At 27.8% G+C, this 17,376-nt stretch overlaps 1 protein-coding gene and 1 long non-coding RNA gene across 3 annotated transcripts; one reads left to right on the top strand and one right to left on the bottom strand.

The window, feature by feature from the left end:
• Window positions 1–2,948: 2,948 nt before the first annotated feature.
• On the top strand, window positions 2,949–11,448 carry LOC132950666 (uncharacterized). Of its 2 annotated transcripts, none has more exons than XR_009665229.1 (3): window positions 2,949–3,046; window positions 3,199–3,362; window positions 11,373–11,448. It is a non-coding gene; the product is annotated as an uncharacterized LOC132950666 (long non-coding RNA). The 2 variants fall into 2 exon arrangements; XR_009665230.1 differs by lacking the exon at window positions 11,373–11,448 and adding an exon at window positions 3,594–3,720.
• Window positions 4,620–15,746, bottom strand: LOC132950665 (NFX1-type zinc finger-containing protein 1-like). Its single transcript, XM_061022188.1, has 14 exons — window positions 13,131–15,746; window positions 12,664–12,747; window positions 12,317–12,588; window positions 12,104–12,247; window positions 11,643–11,910; window positions 11,362–11,563; window positions 11,138–11,285; window positions 10,910–11,062; window positions 10,568–10,828; window positions 10,274–10,511; window positions 8,654–8,819; window positions 8,479–8,590; window positions 6,149–6,366; window positions 4,620–5,834 (listed from the first exon to the last, which is right to left on the bottom strand). Exons 1-14 carry the CDS (start codon window positions 15,712–15,714, stop codon window positions 4,793–4,795), a joined length of 5,892 nt encoding a protein of 1,963 aa, XP_060878171.1. The 5' UTR covers window positions 15,715–15,746; the 3' UTR covers window positions 4,620–4,792.
• Between the last annotated feature and the right edge of the window lie 1,630 nt (window positions 15,747–17,376).

The raw sequence follows: 17,376 nt of genomic DNA, 5'->3' as shown, positions 1-17,376 counted from the left end.
TTCCTATTGCAAATTCAGTCCTGAATCTATGACAATACCTATTAGGTATATTATATACTGTATGTCTGTACCTACCTATATATTAACACGGCAATAATTTTCTGATTATAGATTTTGTATTTGGTATTGCAGACTTAAAAAAATTTCCAGAAGGTGGGCATACCGTGCATATGAAATACCCTGAACAATTTGCTTCGATAGTGGATAACTTCCTTTCTTCTATGCTGTAGTGCATAGGTAACCACAATCACTTGCCACGCATTTATAAGCTATATTGTGAATGAATTAATAATACAAGAAGTTATTAAATGTTGAGTTATCATAAAATATAATGTTATAACTAAATGTCCTGTGGTATTACATTATCTAACCACTATAAAAACCTAAACATATTGTTATACCCTACAAATCAATAATAATAAGCCATGATCAATTGACTGACTTACTGACTGACTGATCATCACCTAACCGCCGAAGCTATGAGTATAAAATTTGGTCAGATGGTCAGTAGTCTCGTTTTATGATGTAGAGTTCCGCTAAGAAAGAATTTACTAAAATTCACATCTTAAACAGTTCTTCAAACATTGATTTTGAGATACAAGGTGGAAATTGATTTTTTTTACTTATACATTTTTACCATTGGTTACTCTGCAGGCAGATTAGGTGACAAGCATGCAATAAATTGTCGCGTTTACATAGGCTCGCTTACATATTTCATACTATAGACTTATAGAGTAATATAATGATAAGAATACAACTAAAAGTGTTTTTTTTTTTATAATGTAACATAGTTAAGATTTAGATGATTTGAAAAAAATGTATAATGATATTTATTTTTAAATGATTTTTAGCCCTATCCATGACTTGATAAAATTCTAAGGAAAATAGCTTTTTACTAAAATTGGCCATCTTTAGCTAATTCATTCTGGTAAAACTTATATGAAATTTACGTCTTGTTGCTTACTATAGTTGACAGTTGAAACTTGATAAATTCAGCCCGTTAACTCACCCCTAGTGTGGACGCCACTGAATTTATCTATTTCGTATAGAATATTATTTTCTATTGTCATGAGCTAAAGGCTTCTAGTTCACTTTATGTACTAAACAAAAACAAAATCTGCAGTGTATATATTTATTTTTTTCTATAACATTTTTTCCATGCTTTTAATTTTATAAGTTAATATTATATTTGAGCTAATTTTATTTGAAAATATTTTAGCTCATTTTTATTAAAAATGTTGTATTATCTACTACCTAATATACGTAATTGTAAACGTATTTTACATTTTATCATTTTATTTATAAAAACGTTTTACTCACTTTTTAAAATTGGATATTTTGACCTAAATTAATTTTTTAATCGACGACTGACATCATCATCGGGCCGAACTAAATATAATTGCCAATCTTAGGTATGTCGTACGCGTAAAAGTACTCCCTTTTAACAACGATTTATACCTATTTAAAAATGTTATTTTTATGTTTAATTTACGCATAAATGTGTAAACATTTGTGTTAAAGACGATTGAGGCATCAGAATATTTGCAATATACTGTTTAGTTTTTTTTTTAATATTAAAAATACTAAAAGAGATAATGGCCGGCTGCAGCGCTATACGTCGTGTCGCGAAAATAGTGACTGTTGCAATTACAATGCGTGCGTAACGAAAATGTATAAGATTTTAAATATTAATTAAAAAAACTGAACACTTAGGATAATATTTTGGTTCCACCAACGTCTTCAGTGTATAAAAACTCATCATATATTATCGTCAGCCTAATTTAAAGATATCGTAAGAACTCCATAATGACTACTTTTTAGGAAGAAAATAAATCGTCTGATTAACTTGTAAAACATTTTTTTGTTGGTTCTTGATCTAGACGATATTATTATATTATTTTATTTAATATCAATAACTCAATAAATATAAATAATATTGTAATGTTATTTTGATGAATAATATTTTATCGAAAAACTTGTGAGATACAACGATTTCCTTTGGTTGGAGTCTAATAGTCTATAATCTATATACTTGTTAGTATAGAAGTCTGTGGTTGGAGTTGAGCTAATTTCGTCGGAACTTTAAGGTCTGATTAATGGAAGTGAAACTGTCTTATCATGAAAAGTGCAGAGTGAAAAATATGGTTTTGAACAACGCGTCATTATTTTATAAAAATAAAAAATAATTATCTCAAAATCGCAGTTTTGGATTTACGATAATTGCGAATATTGGGCCGGCGATATACAATGTATATAAAATACCAATTTTTTTCAATCTTCAACTTATAAAATTGTATAAGAAATAGGCAACATAACGGCGTGCCCGGCCTGTTGACATCATTCGTTTTCATTAAATCCCTCAACAATTAATAAATAATGCGAGTAGAAATGTTAAACTTATACTTACCATTTTGATTAGAATTGAATTAAAAAATAAAACCTATTTTTGTGTTATATGCCCCTTTAATAAATTATGTACAGATATACTAAATTTAATATTTTTCGAGGGAGTGGTTCGATTATGATAATTACCAGAACATGAACGTAAACCTTATTTTCCTAAAAATTATAAGAAAAAAAATATGTTTCCAATATATATAGTAGTCGAGCACAATAGTGAAAAACTGAAATTATATTTATTATTAATTCACTGATACATTTTGCACCAAAAAGGTAACATTAGATAAATCTACGTACAAATATTAGCCAATATTTCGGATTCAAAATAAAATAAGTTGGCGACTTTATCGTCGTGCTTCAGAGAGAAAAATTGATTAAGGTATTTAGATTATTATTGTAATCTAAGTAAATAGTAATATTATTACGCAGCAATAATTGTACAATTGTACTTATACTAATTAATGTCCTATTTTACCAAAATATCTTTTGAGATATTTATTTTACAAACTACAACTAAAGTTAAACTATTCGACAAATTCCTGTTATACGTAGAATTCAAAGAAAATCAATGTCAAAGGTTTCGAGATAAACCACTTTCAAGTTGGAAACGGACCACATAAATTGTTGATATTTCACGGAATGCTGGGTAAGTCTATAGACTATAATTATATAACATATTTATCTCCATAATTATCTTTGTCCAGTAAACAGTATATTACTATTATAGCGCAAGGCGTTTGCCCATATCGAATTTGTTCACTGTAATAATGTAATATTATAATACATTTACTTCTCTAGGTCTATTTAGTCGTTTTGGACCGCTGACGGAAAACATCGATGGTGAAAAATATATGATGTACATATGTGATCCTCCAGGTTACGGTTTGAGTCGACCACCGAACAGATATTTTTCACCGTGATTTTTAGACCGCGACGCAGATTGTGCCATTGCGCTTATGGAGGTAAAATATTGTAAAAGTGTACCTATACAACAACCAGTGTCGTAGTTATGCGGTGGGGTGGTGAGGGGGTGACGAGGATGGATCACCAGATCTCTTAGATTCCGAGTGGAGCGATGAATGCATTGTTTTAATGATGCTTTTAAAACATTTTTTTGAATCTGTATACACTATATATACAGGCAGATTTTATTACTATATAGTGCCTACAAGATTTATTTTTTGAACTAACAGGCGTTGGGTCTTGTCACATGCCTACCATGTTTACGGTGTTTCAACTGTTTCAAGAAAAGAAAAATCATAAAAAAATTTCCTGATGGTAACAATAAGGGTTTAACTATACTTAGTGGTAATAATAAACTACAGATTAAAACACATCATGTAATAATTGATAAATTTTGCTCAAAACTTGACAAAAGAATAAACAGAATATTATATTCTACAACATTTAAGCTTTGATAAGACATTAGAAGCATTTGCTACACAAAAATCTAGAAAAAAGACTTATAGAAAATACTAATTTTAATTGTAGATATAATATGTATTATAATAAAAAATAATATTTTTTTTGTTTTTATTGTACTTAATTAAAAAGGTTTAAATTTGTTTTATTATACATTTTTATTGCCTATTTTAATGAGTTGTTTTCAGTGGGTGGGGGGGGGGGGGCAAGACTACATCTTGGCCCCTGGGCCCCCGAAGGTCTTAATCCGGGCTTGACATAACTTAGCATTAATTAATTATTTTCATTAACTTGCCCACCTTTGGTTAAATTTCATTTAGTTATAATTTAAAATACAAAATAATTGGTAATAAATAAATAGATATAAACAGATAAAAGATTAGAGGTATTTATTAGTAGAAAATTAATTCACTCAAATAATTATAAAAAACAAATAATAGTTAATGACACACAAATAAAAATCATATTATCATAAAATGTCGAGAATAAGAAATATGATCATACTTTAAGGTTTCATTAATATAATAATATTGAATATATAATTTAATTATACAAGTTAGAATTTTCATTAGTTATGTATAAAAATTAACAGTTTTCAAAAATAAATAGTAAATACTAAATACTAAATATGATTCAAATGTTTATAATTTTATTGTTTTCATACTAATCTTCTATTATAACATAACTATAAACTTTAGTAATTAAAACTAATATTATAAATTTAAATATTTATTACTTAGGTTTCATATTTAATTATCTTTTTTATTTTGATAACTGCTAGACAATATGACATTTAAAAATAGTAATTGATCATTAATTTATTAGTTAATAATTAGTAATTTAGTGTGATACTTGTAAATATTTTTATAAGCTTGATAAAATAATATCAAAAACAAACTTTACATTATATTGTAAGAATAAACATGAACAAATACATGTAAAAATAAAAAGAGAATTATTTGAGTAATAACTATTGAAACAGAAGGTTTCTAGCACCATCCATCTCTGATGCTACGGTAATCCCTGAAACATGTCGATGACTCTGTCCGCCAATTTCTACTTTGCATTCAGGACAAATTGACTGCTGCATTGGCCCTCCACATTCCGTAACACAATAAATGTGGCCATTTGGACATTTACACCAATGTCCTTGAGCTTTAATGCCTCCTGCAAAATTGGTGGACATAGCGGCATGAATCATACGTCTTTCATCATCCGTTATTAAAGGAAGATCATCAATTTTTTGTTGGATTTTTTCTATTAAATTATGTATATCCTCATCCCTGTTTGATGTGTATATGCTGCATGACATTAATAAAGCCTCCATATTATCTACTATTTTTTTTATTTCATTTGTATCAGAAGTTTGCATTGTAACTGCTGTCTGAAATCTTTTATTAGACATGATCTCAAATAAATTTATGATTCTTGAGCCACGTGCCATCTCCTTTTTTATATCTTTTTTTTGCTGATTTGACAACTGTTGCGCATAAGTGAAAGCAACAGACAGTATCCAATCAAAGTGATTAATGATAGTTTGTTTTCTTTGGCCATCTTTGATTTCTTTAATTCTATTTTTAAACTTTGAAGTAGTTATAAACAAATCAATGACAAAATTTAACGATTCTATATCATTGGCGGGTAAAGTGAACTTTGAACGTTTATTATGCAGACCAAATAAAGGCTTGCAAAATTTATTCCATGAACGTTTAATACTATGATGCCTATCACCAATATAATTTGAAATAAAATTTTTATCCAAGGATCTTAGTGATTCAATTACTGTCTTCGTTTTGCCACGAATTACAGCTAATTCTCCATACTGTTTTGTTTTTATTTTTGATACGTCTTTTAATATAACTTTTACTTGGTTCAGGAAACGTTGGGTTTTTAAAATTGGTGTTTTACATAGCGGACACTGTTTCAAACAAATTTCTTCATCGTTTTGATTCATCCATTTTGTTAAAGCATCGGATTCTATGGTATGTTCACAATCTTCTAAATAAATAAACCTAAAATATAATATAAATATTACATTAACATTAATATTAATATACAGAAAAATCAAAACTGGTGCAAAAAAAATATTACAAGTTCCTATGACATAATGTATATTTATTGTAATAAAAATATGATATAATTTTATGACATAATATATCCTTAGTTCATGGCAAAGCAAAATATCTGATTCTAAAAATATATAAAATGACTAATTCAATTTTAATTTCATATACCTATACTAAGAATATAACTAATAAGTAATAACTCTGAAGATTTTTAACAGAAATAAAATACAACCGTCTTACAGATATTCCTTCCAATTTACCTTGCATTTGGTTCATCTTCATTGCCAAAAACTATTGTAGTAACTTCGTCTTCTTGACAAATGCGACATAAAGGAGGACATGGTTCACCACAATAACCAATACACTCATGCCCACATTTCAACTTTAGAGAGCAAGGCTCATAACAAGGTCTTCGATTACATAAATCATAACATTTTCTGGTGCATTTCAAATGTTTACACTTCCACTCACATTTTTCCTGTTTTTAAAAACAACAAAGATAAATCATGATTAAAATGTTCAAATATGTTCAGCTGGATGCACTTTAGTGAACCTATTCACAAACACAGCGTTAGTCATTACTAGAGACCGGATTCTCGTGCAATTGCAACTTTTTTTCCTTTGCTTTAAAACATATAAAAACAAATTATAAATCCGAATCATGAGAAGTAGATTAATTTAAACGTAGTTTTATTTTGCACGAAATTGCACGTTTTGCACTTTTTATTCTAAATTGCACGATTTTGATTTTCATTGCATGAAATTGCATATTCTGCATTTTTAAAATTAAACTAGATAATATTTCAGTTTTCAACTATACAAAAGGAAAAAGTGAACTCAAGCTGATAATATATTCTTAGAATAACATCAATTTATTAGTGTTTCGTAGTAAAAATAAATGACAGCAAATACTAGTTAGATAATAATTTGGAATCCCCGGCCATTAGCACTTTAGTTCTGTCTGACTTAGTGTTTGATTGAGTGTTTCTTGAATCGGTTAGTGTAATTTACGTCGGTGTCGTGATTGTTTCATTACGAATAGTTTACGTAAAGAAGTATAAACAAATTTTTAAAATGCCAAAAATTGGGTCAAGAGTGTCATCAAAAATTAAAACCTGGATATCAAATAACCCAGAGTTGAAATTTGATGGGAAATCTGTCTTCTGCGCTTCTTGTGAAAAATCAGTCGGATGCGAAAGGAAATCTCAAATTGATGCTCATTGTAACACAGGTAAGAAACTGGACAAGATTTGAAAACATTCTACCTAAACATGATCCATGTAACCTGTGTAGCCCACGGGTTAAATAGAGTATTAGAAAAAGTCCGCGAAATTTTTCCAGAAGTAAACAAGCTAGTAAATAATGGTAAAAAAATATTGCTTAAATCACCGCACCGAGTAGAGATATATAAAAATATTATGGAATGTGAACTACCACCGGAGCCTGTGATCACAAGGTGGGGAACATGGTTGGAAGCAGCTTTATTTTATGCGGAAAATTTTAATAAATTTAAAATGTTTATTAATGCATTGGATGAAGACGTACAGATTATCAAACAATTGAAGAGAGTCATAACTTCAGCGTCAATAATTTCTGATTTGACTTTCATAAAATAACATTTGTCAACTTTTCCCCAGGCATTAACCCAGTTAGAAACCCGAAATTTATCCCTCAATAAACAAATTGAAATATTTGAAACTATAGGAGAAAGTCTTAAAAAAATAAATAACGAGAAAGGACAAATTATAGCTCACAAATTTAACTCCGTTGTGGAAAAAAACACAGGTTACGCTCTCATAAAAAAATACAACGACTGCATGAATGGTACGAAAAATATGAATGTTGAACAACAGCCTGCAATCGTCGCTTGCTACAAAATGAGTCCTATCACTTCTGTTGAAGTAGAACGAACATTTTCCAAATTAAAGACATATTGAGTGATAGAAGGCACAATTTTTCTGCAAACAATTTTGAAATGTATAACATTGTAAATTTTAACTCAATAAAAAAATTAATTTTTTGATGTGTTTAAAAATAAAAATGTTTGAAAATATGTATAATAGTTAGAATTAAAATTAAATAGCTTAACTCTGTTGGTATGGTTTTTTTGAAATGTATAACATTGTAAATTTTAACTCAATAAAAATTTTTTTATGTATGCATAAAAATTAAAATTAAAATTAAATACCTTAACTCTGTTATGTTTTTTTTACACAATGTGTATATTCTTATCAATATTTTAATTATTTTTTAATTATTAATTGCTAATACTGTAATAGAGTAAAAAACTGGATAAATAAAGTATAATTTAAGGGTTTAAATCAATGTACTTTGAATGTTTACAAAATGTTGGTAAGTATTAAGAGATTTTAGGCCAAAAATACATTTTTGCACTATTTAAGCACTTAATTGCATGTTTTTGCAATTTTTAAGTTATTAACTGCACATTTTTTTGATTTTTACTGCATGAAAATCTGGTCTCTAGTCATTACTAAGATTAAATCCATCGCAGTCAACAGATAGTAGAAATAAGTTAAAAAAAATATACATAAAATAAATATATTTATTTTTATTGGTTATTAGTTATTACCTGGCATGGTACACATTGTTGTCCACACACCTTACTACATCTAGAATGCACACAAGAATAGATGCATTTCTGATTACAAGGCGGACACCGTTCCTTACAGGGAAATCTACATCTGTAAAAATAAATTATTATTAAGAATAAATTAATCCATGATTTTAAAAAATTTTACACATACGTATGATTGCATGGGTTTATCTTATTGCAAATCTCACTGCAAGGTACATGTAAACGTCCTTGTTTACATTCTCCACATGTTCCGAAACAAACATCATTACAATTTAATGTTTGTAAACATGGTTCACGACACTTATCAAGTAAATATTGACTATCCATTTTGAACTCTAAAATATGTTATTTTTGTATAATAATTATACTTGCCTACTATTTACTAGTTAGATACTTGATACCAGCAGTGTATATAAGGGACAGGCCCCCATGGGGCCAGAACTCAAAGAGAAAATTCCAATTCAATTAAAGTTAAATGCATATTTACACTGTTTACAACAAGTTCTACAACATTATAGATTAATTAAAATTTTTTTTGATAAATCTAAAATCAACAAGGAAATGTAAAATTTTCTGGACTTGCTTTAATGATAAAATTGTCAATATTTTATTTAAAAAAAAAAATGTAAAAATGAATTTTACATAATATTTATGACATCAAATTACACATTCTATTTGTATTGTTTGTCGTTTGTGTCAGAATAGAATTATAACCACCCGGCTCCCTAAAAAAGTTGGGGTATGCTATGTTTAACTAGTGTTGGCTCATAGTGAAAATACTATATACACTGCCTACTAGAAGTAAAAATAAAAATAATAAAAAAATGTTTTGCAACAATTAAACAATATTACCTAGTTAAATCAAAATATAATTTTGTTTTTTAATATTCTTATAAACACTTAACAGTATTATTATAAATTCATCATAATAAACTAATATAAATAAGCAAAGGTCAAACAGTTATTTAAGGTACTTTTTGGTTAGTGCTAGAAATCGGATTTGTATGCATTTGCATATTTAGTCTGGTTGATCGTATAATTATTTTATGATTTTAATTGAATATTTACATGGTTTTACATATTATTTACTACTTTTAATTCATATTTTGGTGTTTTTTATTTTCTTAGACATTTTTTTAAATAATTACTATTGTCATATAGAAAAAAAAAGTATTATATTTTAATAGTTTCGATCAATATTGAAATAAATGAATAGGTGTATACTCGTTGGTATAAACGGTTTTCCCAAATATATTTGGGAATTAATTTTTCTAATAGATTAAAACTACCAACAAAACAGATATTTTAAAGAAAAGTATTTATGCTACTAGCATTCCATAATTTTAAATATATTGTTTTAAATAATTATTCAGAAAATAAATTACTTTTTAGCAAATTGTTGAGTGCATAAATTATTATTTATGCATATTTAAGATTTTTTAGCGCATATTTGGTAGGTTTTTAGTGCATATAATTGTGCGCTATAGTTATTAACAAAACCAACAAAACACATAAGGACCCGGCAAGGTCACTCATTTGCTTAAAAAATTTAATTTGACCAAGCAAGCGAGTCTATACTATTTTTAATTTTAGTACTAAATTCTGTACTATTCAGGGTGTGGGGAGTCTATACTATGTTGGTAGTTGCGACTTCTGAAAAGTACCGAAGTAAGTACTTAAAAAGCTTTAGCACAAAATAATATTCATGAATTTCAAAAAATCATAAATTGTATTGCAATACCAAATTTAAAACAAAAAAATTTAATAATAGTATGATAACAAATAATACCTTTATATTTGTCACAACATAAAACCCAAACACTGTTATGACCACAAGCGAGTTTACTATTTTTTTGTAACACTATTTCCTCACAATCTATAGCTGTACATTCGTTTGCACATACTCTCTTACACATGTGCCCACAATCTAATATTCGTTCACAATTCTTAGTGCAAAGCATACGTTCTGGTATAGTTTTACATTTCATTGTAATTGTATGGCCACAGTCTGGTATAACTTTTACTACCTGAAAATAAATTTTAATAAACAAAACGGATAGATACATTTAAATATCTAACTTACTTGATTTTCACAAGGTTTACATTTTTCATAACATTTAGATTGACACTTATGGTCGCATTTTAATGGACGATCACATGGAAGAATACATTTAATTTCATCAACATTTAATCCACAAGGAACATCATTCTTAATGTGTTCACAAGGCAAAACTTTCTTTACTTTAACAGTACACAATGAACAATCTTCATAACACATCTTTTGACATTTGTGATTTAAAGAGCACTTTTTGTTTATATTTTCACAAGGTTTTAAGCATTTATACTGTGGATAAATTAATAAAATTACTAAATTATTTCAATATAATTCTTATAATATAAAACACTTTTTAAATACGAAAACTACCTCTTCGTGATCTGGATCATCGTTCTTATGGCAATTTTTTTCACAAGCATGACCACAATCTAATCGATCTATACATTTAAATGAACAGATGGGTTTTTTTTCATGGCATCTATTCAAAATTGTATGACCACATTTTTCTAGGACAGATTCTACCTAAATTTTCATATTAATAAGGATAACAATTAATTAAAATAATATACTATGAAAAATAATAGTAATAAATCCAACCATTTCTTCACATGGAAAAGTAAGAACATCTACAAAACATGGCAATGTCAATTGGTGACCACATGGTAATTCTTTGATCATTGACACAGTACATTTTCCACAGTCCATATAACATATTTTCTTACATGGATGATTATAAACACATGACCTATTATACATAGATTATGATAAATAATACTTTTATATATTTTTTTTTATATAAGAAAAATGTTTTAATATTTTACTTGTTACACAGCTCCCTGCATTTCAATTCTAAATGGTCACGGTCATGAGAATGACAAATACTTGAACAATAATGACCACACAAGAGCAATGATTTACACATCATGGAACAACCACCTTCCATGATTGTATTGAAGTCATCATCTTTTGCAACTTTAGTGTTAATACCAGAGTGAACAGCACATTCTAAAGTCAATTCATCGCCTTAAAAACAATCATGTATAAAAATTTTAATTTAGTCCATCAAATTATAAATAATGCTAATACAAAAATATATATTTACCATATGAACCCTGATTTACTAATGTTTCTTTTATTTGTTTCCACAAATTACCAGAATTGTACAAATTTTCCATGTTACCCATTATGTAAAGTCCATACTTAGCTCTTGACAATGCAACACAAATTCTGTTCACAGTTTTCAAAAATCCTACATTTCCCATTTCATTACTTCTAACTAGTGATAGCAATATTATATCACTTTCTTCTCCTTGATAATTATCTACCACCGTGATCTTCATCCCTTCTAATATTGAATATTTTTTTCTTAACTTAAAATATATTATACAATGAATTATTAATACTTTAATATTTAATTATTTCAAATAAATATCAGAAAAATTATATAAATAATGCTTTGAATCAAATTAGTAATCATTTATATTGTTTTATATTATATTTATATTGTTCACGAATCATACAAAAAATAGCCTGTCACAAGAATTAAAAAATAGATATGCTTACCGAACGAATCAGAAATAATTGACCACTGTAGGTTGTTAATATTGTCACTTGATCAGTTTTATATCCTTGTAAAATTAAATGCCTAGCAAACATAACCAAAAATCTAGCTTCATGATCATTAGTTTTGCTTGAGATTTCCTCAACCTAAATACACAAACAAATTGTATTAATTTAATTATAACATAATAAAATACAATCACAGATATAACATACTTCTTTTTCATATATATTATGATTTAGGAAGAATATATCTTTTGTAACACCAACAATATGTTCTCTATTGTGAACAGAAATATGATTTTTCAATTCATCGTATATTGAAGGAGTTATTAGAGATGCTATTTCAGGGCGCATTCTATGTTGTTCGCCCAATGTGTAACAAGGTACTTCATTATTGACCATACGTTCAAACAATGAAATATCAAAATTAAAATCTTTTGCTAATTTGTAAACTGCATTACTAGGACGTAATTGTTTATGGTCGCCTTTAAAATGAAAAATAATTGAACTATGATCAAGATATACTGAATCTGTTTTCTTATTTGGTAAATAATACCTACCTATTAATATTAGATGTTGACAGTGACTTGTTAATGAAGAGACTATGTGTGCTTCTAAAACTTCAGCAGCTTCTTCGACAACAACTAAAAATTAAAGTTAATTATTATATATTATATATATAAATAGTAATTTACGGATGTGGAGTAATTATTTAGTATTATTTGTATAATTTTAATATGATGATTTTACGATTTGAAGTAGAATAATCTTAGTCATTACTCATACTCATACATTCACTGAAACTTAAATTATATTTTTAATTTATAAAACAAATTATGGAATTATATAATCATTTATTTACTTCAATAAAGGAAAAATAAATAAATGTTCTATAATTTATTATACAATAATAAATTCTTGGTAAATAATAAAATGTATATAAAAAAATTACCCCACACACATAGTTATGAAATCTGATAACTACCCGGGACATGGAAAGTTTTAAAATCAAAATCTTAACTCTTACCAATTGGGGATTCTAATCCTTCCAGCATTATTCTGTGTTTAGCAGCACCAGTGGTAGTTAATGCTATTACATGCATCTTATTTAAAAGTTCTACGTTTTCCAACTCTCTTAATTCAGCATATTGCTTATAAACTTGTGTATATTTTTGTTCATAGCTTATTATTTTTGGATCGAACATCTCTTTTGTTTTTTTTACCCAATGGAAATATAAATACCATCTTTGTCTCATATTTAATACGTATAAATCTAAAGTTGACCGCGGTAGTTCAACATCATCATTAGCCAAACTCAACATATTTTCAAAATAATCATGTATGTTTTCCATTACACCAAAGTTGAATTTGGCTTCTTCAGATTCATTAAAGTAATTTACATTCAAATCAGATAATTCCTTTAGTCGTATATTCTCAACAAGTAATTGCTTACAAGCATTTTTTATGTCATCTAAAGTTATACTATAAATAACAATATCTTTATGATCATGTTCTAGATCTAAGTAATATAATTCATACCGCTTGGCTTCATCGTCGTTGTCATCAAACTCTTTTTGAATTTGTAAAAATTTTTCTGAATGAAAAACTTTATTAATTAGCTCGTTTCTGATTCCAGTTATAAACCCAATTGGGTCTAGACCAAAATAATCAAAATCTTGAAATAACCAAGAGAGAAGATCCAAAGTTGTTTTAAAAAAATTATGATATTGTTTAGGCATACCGTTTTTCAACAATGATAACTCTAATATTCCAGCATTGTATGACACAACTTCACTACATTTCTTAAAATATTTTATGTTATCCATAGTAGTTTTTACTTGATTTTCAATATTCCTAAGACCTATATTCGTAGTTATGGATCTTCTGTGTTTCCGTGTTATATTCCTTAAACTGTATTCTTCAATAATTTTTGACTTAGACTGACCCCCAATTCTGACAACTTTGTTTGTGAAACTCAATATGCCTTCCATAAATTGGTCAAGGGCATGATTTGTGTAACATACTACTAAAATTGGTTTCGTAAGGAATGGTTCTTCATATAAATTACTTATAATTGTATTCATAATTTTCAATCCAATAAACGTTTTTCCAGTACCAGGTGGCCCTTGGATAATTGTAAATTCTTGAGTCAACGCTGCTTTAAATGCTCCATATTGCATTTCATCAAGTCCTAGCTCTTCTTTAGTTGGCCAATTATCATGACTCTGAATTTCAAATTCTTTTAAATCAATTTCATATTTATGATGTTCAGGTAACTTGTCGAGATAATATGGATAGTCTATCTTATTACAAGCTGATATTATATATTTTTCCATAGGGAATTTATGTGTGTTAATATTTTTCAAGGCTTCCATTGAGCATTTATATGGTTCAAAATATACTTCACTCTCTACCATGGTCAGAGATGTATTAAATATAGGTTTTGCATCTTCTAATAATTCCACAATTAATTTTCCTTTTGTCAAAAGTTCAATTTTTCTTTCCAAAACAATACCCATAAAGAAAGTCCTAAAATTATTTCCAGAAAATAGCAATAAAGAACCACACATAAAACGTTTTGCCATTTCCCAATTGATTCTTAATTTATTTTTCCTGTCAAAATTCACTAGATAACCATATTTATCATGAACGAATTCGCCTTTTTTTTCAAATTCAACATCACCATAAATACGAATATTGTTTATTTTTTTTCGACGTTGATTATTTATTGCGTCTTTATAAAATTGTACACCTTCTCGTAATGGTGCAATAAAATCTTCACGCAAAAGGCGAAATTGAACATCTAAATAGTGTTCTACATTCTGATAAGCTCCTTTGGATATATTGGGTCGTAAAAATGGTTCTCCAAATTCAAGATCGATTGCAGTTGGATATACAGTTAGTTCTCTAAAATTTTCAGGTGGAGGCATTAGTTGGGCAATATTTTCAATAACTAATTTTTCTTTCAATTTTAATTCCTCCGTTAAGACTGTAGCCTTGAGTTTTTCTAGCAATTCATTCATTTTAATTACTGTAGTTTCATCAATTTTTATATGATTACAATAACTTTTAATACCATTTAAAGCAATATTACTACTTACTATTATTTCCTTTAATTTTTCTTCTGCTGTTTTTGGAAATAATGTAGTTATTGATTGAAACACAACTAAACAATCTTCATAAAATATATTCATATTGTTGCATCGATTTAAGTTTTTCTCTGTTGGTGTACTCAATATATATGTTTTTAGATGATCAAAAAATTGATTACATATAAGTTCTGTTAGTAAGAATGTTTTGCTTTGTATTAATTCAGTAGAACAAATCTTAGCTGATACTTTCATAAGCAAAAAAATCCAATCTGGTTCTTTATTTTGTTTAAATAAGTCCATGAATCCGTTAACCTTATTTGACATCACAAATACAATTTCAGACGCATCCTTGTTACATAATTCTTCAAGTCGTTTGTATCCAAATTTAAAATTATCCTTTGTTTTAATATAATTTTGATTAGTATGATTATCATTTGATTCTTTTATTGAAGATTTTGGTTTATATTTATGTTGATCTTGGTGATTAGAATTATTTGATTGTTCAAGTCCATTTTGCATTTTAGATGATTCAATATCATATGAATTATTATCTGTATTTTCTAATTGTGATGGTTTTTTGAAACCTCTAGTTTTGTTCTTATAACTTTGATCATCTTGGTTTGAGTGTCTATTATTAAACTTCTTTTTTCTTGGACCCATGATCACCTATTAACATTTATAATCTACAAGGTTTATAAATTATTATAAATGCAGCATATTAAACATTGTTATTTATCTATATTTTATTTTTCTATCTAAGTTTCTTAGTAAATTGTTTTGTGACATGGTTTTATATAATATTAATTTAATATACACGGAAGTGATATTAATATATTATTAATTATTATTCTACTTTTTTTAATAAATATACTCATTATAGATAATCATTCAAGATTTTCAAGGAAGAAATTTGAGTTCAAGAGCGTTCAAGAAGTTACACATGCAATATAGGTAATAAAATTTAATTATACGCACACGTTGTTCTACACTATAACCCATCATGCTGATTGCTGATTTGCCATACGGTACTGAACAATCCACAACAATTATGCAGATAAGGCTTTAATGACATTCCCGATATATCCGATTAAAGTTCGAGCGCCTCTATTGAAAAACCCTATACAAGCGATACGTACCGGACCCGTATCGGACTCAGACTTCGATACGAGCCGGTACGTATCTATTCCTGTCGGTACGTAACTATTCCATATCGATACGTCATATCGAATTTCTCTTCTTGAAAATCTTCATTAATATAGGTTATAAGCAGGGGCGTATACAAGGGGGGGACGTGGGGGTCAGATCCCCCCCCAATAGGCCTTTTTTTAAATTTTATAAAATAGTGTTCTTAATGACTTAATGTAAGGAAATTACAAGGAAAAAAATAGGAAGGATTTTTTGTAAATTTTTATTTTAACACATTCAACAATTAATTAAAAATAATTTACTTAATATTAATCTGTAATCATATATTTATTTCATATTCATATAATCGTATTATGTGATATTTGATAATATGTATATTATATATATAAGTATAATAAATTATTATAAGATAATAATATGTGGCAGACCAGCCACGGGCCGTCGCCAGTCGCCACCGTCACCGATATCAACGCGGCGGAGACGACGCCCGCATGTCCGTGCGTATAATAATACATTTTCCTATACATTAGAAAAAGAAATATAAAAATAGCTTAAATAATAAATATTATTATCTAAAAACATCAACAACAAATATTATGTCAGTTGTACGAACAAGTCATAACAGATGTAATAGTACCAATGCCGATTGCCGAATTGAGTTAATTGTGCGAAAAATAAAATATAATGAGGAAACAACAATCTTTGAACAGTTTTATAACTACTTGTAGAATTTAAAATAAAATGTATTGAATATAATATATATGTTTTATCATTTATTAGGTATTTAAATGTGCACATACCTAGGTTTAGGTATTTTTGTTCCATAATAATTTGTTTGCAACTGATCCCCCCCCATACAAAAGTTATGTATACGCCACTGGTTATAAGTATATTGACATTAATCATAGAGTAATTACTCTATGACATTAATACTACCTATCATATTACATAATGACATACATTATTAGTATTATGTGTTTGCTGCCGGTTCGCATAATATATATAGGTGGGTGGGGTACATGTCTTCGAATGTCA

The sequence above is a fragment of the Metopolophium dirhodum genome, chromosome 8 (genome assembly GCF_019925205.1).
Source record: "Metopolophium dirhodum isolate CAU chromosome 8, ASM1992520v1, whole genome shotgun sequence".
NCBI classification, from domain to species: domain Eukaryota; kingdom Metazoa; phylum Arthropoda; class Insecta; order Hemiptera; family Aphididae; genus Metopolophium; species Metopolophium dirhodum.
The sequence above is the reverse complement of the archived record's forward strand: the minus strand, read 5'-3'. Positions and strand labels throughout refer to the sequence as shown.